Source organism: Sturnira hondurensis, unplaced genomic scaffold, assembly GCF_014824575.4.
Source record: "Sturnira hondurensis isolate 20B ecotype Veracruz unplaced genomic scaffold, ASM1482457v3 Scaffold0000925, whole genome shotgun sequence".
Lineage (NCBI taxonomy): Eukaryota > Metazoa > Chordata > Mammalia > Chiroptera > Phyllostomidae > Sturnira > Sturnira hondurensis.
The window spans coordinates 295,407-305,527 of record NW_028073556.1 but is presented as its reverse complement, the minus strand read 5'-3'; the positions used below and the strand labels follow the sequence as shown (position 1 = coordinate 305,527).

General features: G+C 39.8%; 1 protein-coding gene across 1 annotated transcript; it reads left to right on the top strand.

The window, feature by feature from the left end:
* The first annotated feature begins 1,632 nt into the window (after window positions 1–1,632).
* On the top strand, window positions 1,633–2,583 carry LOC118994695 (olfactory receptor 4F3/4F16/4F29-like). Its single transcript, XM_037057359.1, has one exon. The coding sequence runs from the start codon at window positions 1,645–1,647 to the stop codon at window positions 2,581–2,583; it is 939 nt and encodes a 312-aa protein (XP_036913254.1). The 5' UTR covers window positions 1,633–1,644.
* The last annotated feature ends 7,538 nt before the right edge of the window (window positions 2,584–10,121 follow it).

The following is a 10,121-nucleotide window of genomic DNA, read 5'->3' as shown; positions in this document are numbered from 1 at the left end:
CACTCTAACCACTTCCATTCAGCATCATACCATTTGATCTACCAATTACAATGCAACAACAAAAATGAATAAAACAATCCATACTAGAATAAAACAAGTAAAATATCTCTATTCAGTGACATGATCACATATGAAGAAAATCTTACTTAATCTATAAAAAAAACTAGTAGAAGTAAGAGGTTTAACAAGGCTTCATGATATAATAATGTCAATAAACAAAACATTCAATTATATTTATGTCTACTAGACATAAATAATTATAAAATAAATAAACTATACTATGTAAAACAGTATCAAAAATATAAATACTTAAGGATAAATCTCAAAAAACCCATGTAAGACATGTTCACTGAAAACTGTATAACATACCTGAAAAATTTTATTGGGATTTACATAAATAGACATACTGTTTTCATGATTCACTCTTCCNGCGTTATATTTTGTATTCTATGGATTAAGATCATGGAGGAAGCTTTGTGCCCTAATAAAGTATGTCTTATTGATGTTTGATATTCCTCCTATTTTTATAATCATAGATCAAAAGCATAAAATATAAATTTCCTTGAACATAAAATATCTGAGTGTATTTCAAAGTCAGCAGAGTAATATGAAACTTTAGAATGACCCTGCTGGCAGCACTCAGTACTTTAACGGGTAGGGGGATGGCAGTGGATGTAAAAGATGTCACCAAAGGTAGGCTGAGACACCAATGAATTAAAATGTAGCATCTCAAGTGTTTCTAGTGCTGGTTCTTATTGTTTGCACAGCAACTTTATATTTTTAGTGGCTGTGTTATGCATGTGCCTCAGCTAAAGTGTGATGAAATCTTCCAAATATATATTTATTAGGCCTGGACAAAAACTTGTATCACCAGGAGGCAGAGATTTCTCATGAAATCCTTCCAGAGGGTTGAGGGCAGCTTACGGCTTTTTAGTTATGAAAAATAGTGTAGGAATTAGAGACACCCAGGTTAGAAGTGGATATGAAAAAGTGTAATGGAAAATAGTGCTGGTGTGATTTTTTTATTAGAGTCCACATAATTTTCTTGTTCTGCTATGTTTTGAGGTTCTCCTATTTTGTACACACCAGTTTCTGTGTTCAGTTTCAGGCTTCAGCCTGTCCTAATTCAGTCTAGACTCATGTAAAGAACTTTTCACTACAGGTGATATAGCCCACCAGTTAATCATATTTTCCTCTTATCGCTGCTTTCTGTGGGTTGTGAGAGCAAAATGGAAAAAGAAAAGGATTATGGGGATGTACATAAAAGCAAGATGGAATCTGTTGCAAGTGAGGAATAGTTGATATTAGAAGTGATTTAAACAGGTGGTGAATATCATGTACACTCATGAATTTGTGAACTGAACATTGCAGTGAGAGTTTTGGTGATAGGTTTAAAATATGCTTAAACTATGTTACCATTTATATTTTGATATATTATGTTGATTTTGTGTTTTGTTTTTGTATATTTAGCAAACTGTTTAAGTATATCCTTTTAATATAGTTATATACTTGTAATGTAAGTATATAATGTATTTGTAATGAGAACATTGAAATTTTTTGATGTCTTATCATCTCTGTAATCACAATTTCCTTTTCATTTCCTTAGTTATCATAATTGCAACCACAGCCCAGCTGGGTGGATCAATGGATGGAGAGAATCACTCAGTTGTGTCCGAGTTTGTGTTTCTGGGACTCACACATTCATGGGAGATCCAGCTTGTCCTCCTGGTGTTTTCCTCTGTGCTCTATGCGGCAAGCATGACTGGAAACATGCTCATTGTGTTTTCTGTGACCTTTGATGCTCACTTACACTCCCCCATGTACATTTTCTTAGCCAACCTCTCCTTCATTGACTTAGGAACCTGCTCTGTGGTCTCACCAAAGATGATTTACGACCTTTACAGGAAGCATAAAGTTATCTCTTTTGGAGGCTGCATTGCTCAGATCTTCTTCATCCATGTCATTGGTGGGGTAGAGATGGTGCTGCTCATGGCCATGGCCTTTGACAGATATGTGGCCATATGCAAGCCTCTCCACTACCTGACCATCATGAGCAGGAGAGTGTGCATTTTGTTTACAGCTGCTGCTTGGGCCCTTGGCATCACTCACTCACTGGTCCAACTAGCATTTATTGTGAATTTGCCCTTCTGTGGTCCTAATGTATTGGACAGCTTTTACTGTGACCTTCCTCGGCTCCTCAGACTGGCCTGTACAGATACCTACAGATTGCAGTTCATGGTCACTGCCAACAGTGGGTTTATCTGTGTTGGTTCCTTCTTGATACTCCTCATCTCCTATGTCTTCATCATGTTTACTGTTTGGAAACACCCCTCAGGTGGTTCATCCAAGGCTCTCTCCACTCTGTCAGCTCACATCACTGTGGTCCTTTTGTTCTTTGGCCCAACCATATTTGTCTATACATGGCCACACCCCAATTCACAGATGGATAAGTTTCTTGCACTTTCTGATGCTGTGCTCACGCCTTTTTTAAATCCAGTCATTTACACATTTAGGAATAAAGAGATGAAAGCAGCAATGAAGAGAGTATGCAAAACCTTAGTTATCTACATAAAGGTCTCTTAAGTGATAAGGCTAAGGCCTTTTCACGAACAATGGTGTAGCCGTTGGTTTCTGTCTTTGATATTTTTGACTCAGCAAGTCTGAGACATCACATATTTATTTGTTTGTCACCAACTCTTTAACATAATTTTTAAGTAATGAACATATTTATTCCAGAGGAAGAGTGAATCATGAAAACAGTATGTCTATTTATGTAAATCCCAATAAAATTTTTCAGGTATGTTATACAGTTTTCAGTGAACATGTCTTACATGGGTTTTTTGAGATTTATCCTTAAATATTTATATTTTTGATACTGTTTTACATAGTATAGTTTATTTATTTTATAATTATTTATGTCTAGTAGACATAAATATAATTGAATGTTTTGTTTATTGACATTATTATATCATGAAGCCTTGTTAAACCTCTTACTTCTACTAGTTTTTTTTATAGATTAAGTAAGATTTTCTTCATATGTGATCATGTTGTCACTGAATAAAGATATCTTACTCGTTTTATTCTAGTATGGATTGTTTTATTCATTTTTGTTGTTGCATTGTAATTGGTAGATCAAATGGTATGATGCTGAATGGAAGTGGTTAGAGTGAACATCCTTGACTTATGCTTATTCTTACGAGGAAAGCTTTCAATGTTTTATCATTAGATATACAGGTTTTTCATAGTTCTCCTTTATCAAGTGGAAAAGTTCATATATATTCAATTTGTTGAATTAAAAAATATATTTTACTTATTATGCTATTATAGCTGTCCCAGTTTTTCTCGTTTGCCCCATTCCACCCAGTAACCCCATTCCCTTCAACAATTCTCTCCCTTACTTCATGTCTGCGGATCATGCATGTGAGATCTTTGTCTACTTCAATTCCTGTGCTGTTCTCATCCTCCTTTCTATTTTGCATCTATCAATCTGTGCTTTTTAATTCCTGCACTTTTGCCCCCATTATTTCCTTTTGCCCTCCCAAACGATAACCCTCTAAATGATCTCCAAATCTATGATTCTATTCCTCTTCTGCTTGTTTGCTTAGTTTGTTATTTGGATTCCATTATTGAAATTTGTGAATTTATTGCCTTTTTAATGTTCATAATTTTGATCCCCTTCTTTTTTTATATAATTCCCTTTAGCATTTCATATAATGATGCCTTGATGATGATGAACTCCTTCAGTTTTACCTTGTCTAGGAGGCACTATATCTGTCCTTCAATTCTAAATGATAGCTTTGTTGGATAGAGTAATCTAGGTTGTAGGTCCTTGCTTTTCATCACTTTAAATACTTCTTGCCAGTTTCTAGCCAGCAAAGTTTAATTTATAATTATTAATTTTAGGTAGGTAACTCTCTTCTTTTCTCTTGCTGCTTTTAACATTCTTTCTTCATGTTTATCCTTTGGCATTTGAATCATGATGTGTCTTGGTCTGGTCCTGTTTGGGTCCATTTTCTTTGGGACTCTCTGAGCTTCCCGGACTTGTATGTGTATTTCCTTCACCAAATTAGGAAATTTTCATTCATTATTTTTTCCAATAAGAGTTTTATTTCTTGGTCTTCCTTTTTTCCTTGTAGCACCCATATGATCTGGATGTTGGTATGTTTAACAATGTCCTAGTGGCTCCTTAACCTATCCTCAATTTTGAGTTCATTTTTTCCTTACTTTTTTGATTGAATGCTTTTTTCTTCCTGTGTTCCATATCATTGATTTGAATCTCAGTTTCATCCCCTCCACTGTTGGTTCTCTGTAGACTTTTCTTTATTTCACTTAGCATAACCTTCTTTTCTGCCTGGATCCTTTTATGCTGTTGCAGTACCCAATGAGTTCCTGGAGCATCCTGATAACCAGTGTTTGAATTGTGCAACTGGTAGGTTGCTTATCTCCATTTTGTTGAGTTCTCTTTGGGGGGTTTGTTCTATTTATTTCATTTGGGCCATATTTCTTTGTGTCCTCATTTTGGCAGCCTGTCTGTTTTTGTGTCTATGTATTAGGTGCAGCTGCTTTGATTCCCTTAGTAGCGTGATCTATTGTGGGAAAGTGTATATATAAAGTGTGTGGGGTTGACCTTTAGGTAATCACCAGGGCAGCGGGACCCGTGTCACCACTGTGTTGCTCTGGGTGAAGGAGGACTCACAAAGATGACAGTGGCACTGCCTGGTCTCAGAAATTTTGCCTAGGAGGAAGCTGTCTTCTGGCACTTGCCCTTTTGCCTGTCTCTTCACTTTCTCCCCATATACCACTGGTGCTCTTCCAGCTGTTGCCCTGTTGCTGAATCCCAGAGGGGTGGGTCTGGGTGAGTCCTAAGTCCATGGCAGGCCCTTTAAGAAGAGTCTCTTGATGGAACTGGAAAGCATTATGCTGAGTGAAATAAGCCAGGTGTTGAAGGACAAATACCATATGATCTCACCTCTAACAGGAAGCTAAACAACAAAACAAACAAGCAAGCAAAATATAACCAAAGACACTGAAATAGAGAACAGGCTGACAGTGACCAGAGGGTAGAGGGGAGGGAATTTCAGGGGAAATAAGGGAGGGATTTAGAGGAACCTATATAAAGGATACATGGACAACAACTGAGAAGGGTGGAAATGGGAGGGAGGGGGGAGGATGGGGGGTGGGATGGGATGGGAGTAATAGACTGAAAACTGTACTTGAAAAATAATTAAATAAAAAAATTGAAAAAAAAAAGAAGAGTCTCTTGAGAATCTCACAGTTTCTTTCACCACCTTAATGTTCACTGGTTTTTATAAGCAGAAGTAATTGGGCCTTCTCTTCCTGGTGTGAGAGCCCTTGGCTGCGTGGTTTGGTGTGGGGCTGGGTGAAAGTGGCTAAGTTGCCTTCCTGATTTTTATCCACCACACGTGGTTGTGGGACTGCCCACTGCACATTACCTCGCCTCTCTGCACCACTCCACATCTCCTCATCTTTCTATGCCTCTCCACTGCTGTGAGCCTCTCTGTGCCACTCTAACATCTCCATGTCTTTATTCTTCCTACCCTTCTAGATGAATGTGGTTTCTTTAAATCTTTGGTTGTTGTACTTCCATACAGCTTGATTTTCTGAAACTCTGGGTGATGTTTGTTATACAGTTTGGGTGTCACTTTTGTTTTTTGTAGTTGTACAAAAAGTTCAAGTATGCTTACCTTTTCCACCATGTTTACCAGAAGTCCTGCTGAATGTTTTTAAAATCAGGAATGAATGTTGGATTTTCTGAAATGCCATTTCTGGTTTACTTTCAGGATAATGCTGGTCTTGGAAAATTTTGTTTTCAACCCTTCACTTTTAGTCTTTGTAGGCCTTTTGTCCTGAGGTGGGTCTCTTGGAGGCAGCATATGTGTGGGTCATGCTTACTTATGCACTCAGCTATTCTATGTCCTTTGATTGGAGCTTTTAATCCATTTACATTTAATTTATTATTGACAGGTACTTATTCATTGCCATATTTGCACCTGATTTTCTCTCTCTCTCTCTTTTCCTTTCTTTCCTTAAAGCAGTCCCTTCAGCATCTCTTGCAGAGCTGGTTTGGTGGAGGTATATATTTTTTAGACCTTTTTTTTTGTCTTGGAAGTTCTTTATTTGGCCTTCTCTCTTGATTGAGAGCCTTGTTGGGTAAAGTAGGCTTGGTTGTAGGCCTCTGGTTCTCATTAATTGGAATATTTCTTGCCATTCTCTTCTTGATTGCCACATTTCCATTGAGGAGTCAGCAGCTAGCCTTATTGGGGCTCCCTTGTTTGTTACTTCCTGTTTTTCCCTTGGTGCCTTTAAGATTCTCTCTTTGTCTTGAAATTTTGCCATTTTAATAAGGATGTGTCTTGAAGTGGGCCTCTTTGTGTTCTTCTTGATTGGGACCCTCTGTGTATCTTGGATCTGTGTGACTTTTTCTCTCATCAAATTAGAAATTTTTTCCATCAATACTTATTCAAATATATTTTCTATCCCTCGCTCTTCTTTTTCTGTTATTATTATTATTTGGATGTTATTACATTTCATATTTTCTTGCATTTCTCTTAATCACCTTTCATTCTTTCTTAGCCTCTTTTCCTTTTCTTGCTCTTTCTGGGTGTTTTTTCCTACTTTGTCCTCCTGCTCACTGATCCAATTTTCTGCTTCACCGATCCTGCTTTTTAAAATATATTTTTTATTTTTTATTTTATTTAATTCTTGTTCAAGTAGTTTTCTGTCTTATATTCCCAGCCCTGCACAGCCCGATCCTGCTTTTGATTCCTTCCATTGTGTTCTTCAGTTCAGAAATTGTATTCTTCATTTTCTTTTGGCCCTTGTTTATAGTTTCTATTTTCTTTTTCATGTTGATATAGTAAGCAGTGAGTTCATTGTAGTTCCCCTGTAGTTACTGGTAGCTCATTGTGAGCTGTTTGAACTTCTTGATGACCAGAGCTTTGAATCCCTTTTCGGATAGCTGACTTGCCTGTATTTCACCTAGCATTCCTTCTGAGGCTTCCTCCTTTCCTTTCATTGGGGGGTTGTTTCTTTCTCTTTCCATTGTTTGTGAGACTCTTCTTGTTAGCTTCAGCTTCTTAAAGTGATTTGTTCTGGCTTACTGGTTTTATGGTGTGAACTTCTCTGGTATAATACCTGTGAGATTCAGTGGTGTAGTCTCCCAAGCTCACTGGTCTTGGGCAGTCCTCTAAGTCGGCTCTGTGTTTGTCTTTCGGTTTTGACAATTTGGAGGTCTTTCTTTTGTGGGTCCTTCCCCCAAGCTGGTTAACTGATGGTTTCTCTGTCCACTACCTGTTGTAAATTGTTGTGCTGGTGAAATCAGGTGTGTAAAACTAGTTCTTCTGTGTTTACAAGGTTTTGAAGATTCTCTTTTGCTCTTGTTCAGTTGTTTGCACTGGGTAGTTTCTCCGCTATTTAGTTGTATTTACAGATAGGTCTTGCATTGAGGTTTGTGTGGTTTCCACTTCCTCCTTCACCTTCTTCTGTTGTTATCTGTTGGTGGTTCCTATTTTGTTGGGTTTCCTCTTCCAGTGGGTATCCTGGTGTTCACTGCTTGCACCTACTCTTTTTTTTTTTTTTTGTGATCAGTTGGAGGGGAAGGTAAAATGGTTTATGACAGTGGGAGAGCATTTTATGATATTTACAGTAGCAGCCAGTAAAAAAGAGATAGGAGATCCTTTGGCTATGTATAGTGTTAGTTGTGATCTTCAACCCAACTAGCCACTTTTAAGAAAGGATGGAAGAAGATAAGACTCTTGTTGGGAAAGGAAGGCTTGTGAGTTGAATCTAGAAAGCAGTGAGGTTGTGGGAGGTCAGATGCTGAGGTAAGGTGAGAGAGTAAAGGATAGTAAATAGGTGTAGTGTGTGAGCAAATAAAGCTAATCACTACAGCAATAGAGTTCAGGAAACTATGAAGTGGGCTAAGATCCAGGAGGGGTGTTGTGAAGCATTTACACTTGTATGGAACAGCTATTTTTTACAATAATATTGGAGCAACAGTCATGAAAGAATCTATGTGATCTGGTGTTGGGGACCGCCCTGCCTGGTTTCAGGGATTGTAAACGGTCTCCCATGTCTAAGGCTGTGAGTGATCTTTGGAATTTGGGCCACTGAGGACACAAGGCTTGTCCCTGGCAGTGGATGCTGCCCCTGCTTCATCTCCTTGCCCCCAAAATATGGTCGGATGGTCAGAGACAAGTGAGACCCCTCAGAGGAGGGGCAACCTAGGCCAGACACAGTCACTTGGGAGGCCATCATGGAAGGACTTGGGGGCCTGCAACAAAGAGGGAGTGATGGACCCTCGCCCCTCGGCTGTCATGAAGCCCAAGTCCCCATGTCCTCTGGGAGAAGTGCTTCCTGTCTCTAATCCACTTAAGCCTAAAAACCTATGATGGGGAAGGTGGTGCAAGTCTTGTGCAGGGAATGGCAGGCTTCCTGGGTAATTAAGCCTGAGAAGAAATAGATGAAGCCCTGTGAGACCTGCTTTGTTCAAGAATGCTGAGAGTGTTTTAAGATGGCGGCAGAGTAGGACAAAGGATTTAGCTTCCCCTTAAGTGCCAGAGAAAAACCGGCCTGATCTGCGGAGGAGTGCAGTGAAGGGCCAAAAGGGACACAGCATATAGGAAGATAGGACTCCTGAAAGTATAGCGGATACTGAATGACCAGAGGTTGAGGAGAGAAGACAACTGCAGGTCAACAAGTTATGAGGGAACAGCACAGGGGCTGCAGGCCTTCTGCTGGGTGGTGCCAAGGCCCAGGCTTGTCTGCCTTGGTCTCTGGGACGGAGGGCGGGCAGCAACGACCCTGGGAGAGAGCCAGTCATCAGCACTCTTCCTACCTGGCTGGGCACAGATTGAAAAACACCAGGAGAGATCGGTTTGCCTGTAGTGGCAGAGAGAGGAGTGGCCATTAGGAACCAAACCAGAGTGCTCTGATAACCCATGGGGTCAGGCTGTGGTTGCAGGCCTGGGAGAACTGAGAATCGCCTGTTCGTTCCCTGTAACACGGGGCCTGAGCTGGCTCTGCCACAGTCTTGGGGAGACTCGGGTTGCTAGCAAGGCCCCTGGAAGAGAGCCAGTCATCAGCTCCCTGCCTACCCAGCCAGGTGCAGACAGAAAACTGCTGGTAGTCAGGCCATGGTTGCCAGCTTGGGAGAACTGAGACTTGCCCTGTGTGTTCTGTCATAGCACTGGGAAAGCTCCACGCCCAAAACTATGAGACCAGGAAAGCCTGGCGGGGAGCACGCACCCTCACGTGAGGCCAGGACTGTGAATCCTGGGGAAAAATCTGCTCTCAATGGGGTGCTGGAGAGCGGCGCCAGTCTGGATCTTGGGAGGGCACTGGTGAGACTAGTTGAGTTCACCAAGAAGCAAGGAAGGCCACACTAATAGCCCCTCAGGCTGCTGCAGCTGGTGAGACAAGAAGAAAAGGGTTGACCAGCTGGAAACCAACAAGATGTGTTTTTTTGTTGTTGTTGATGTTGTTGTTGTTTTTGTATTTTTATTTTTTAGTGGTTTTTTGGTTTGTTTTTAAATAATCTTATACTTCTTTAACTTTATTATTCTTTTATCTTTCAATACTTTTACCCTGTCTCTTCTGCTTTCTTGTTTTATTTCTTCTTCCTTTCTTTCCAAACCTACTGCTTTTTCCTCTCCTCTGCTGCCATTTTTTTCTTTCTTTTTTTCCTCTTTTTTTTCTTTTTGCCCCTCTCCCCCGAAGTGAGACAAAAGACTTGGAAAGGTGAAAAGACCAGAGTTGGACTCAAAGACGGGGCATCCCCACAGTAGAAACAGAGAGAAAAATTTACATTGCTATAACAGAAAAACTGCAAGTTACTGCATATTTGTATTTTTTTATTATTTGGCATTATTCTTACATCTTTTATTTTAGTGGTATCTCTGTTTTCCCACTCTTTCTGTATAGTCTTTTTTTCTTGGCTGGATATATTCTATCACTTGACAGGTTTCCCTGTTCCCTCAATCATACTGTATTGCTAATTTACTGTCCTTTAGCCCCTTGCCCAGCTAGCACACTATTGAAGGTCCAATACTCCCTAATCTTGGTATATCATAGATTCTGTCATGATTGTTGCTTTAATTTGT

Coding starts and splice junctions, on each gene's coding strand:
- LOC118994695 (XM_037057359.1), top strand. CDS start 1,645: ATGGATGGAGAGAATCACTCAGTTGTGTCCGAGTTTGTGTTTCTGGGA.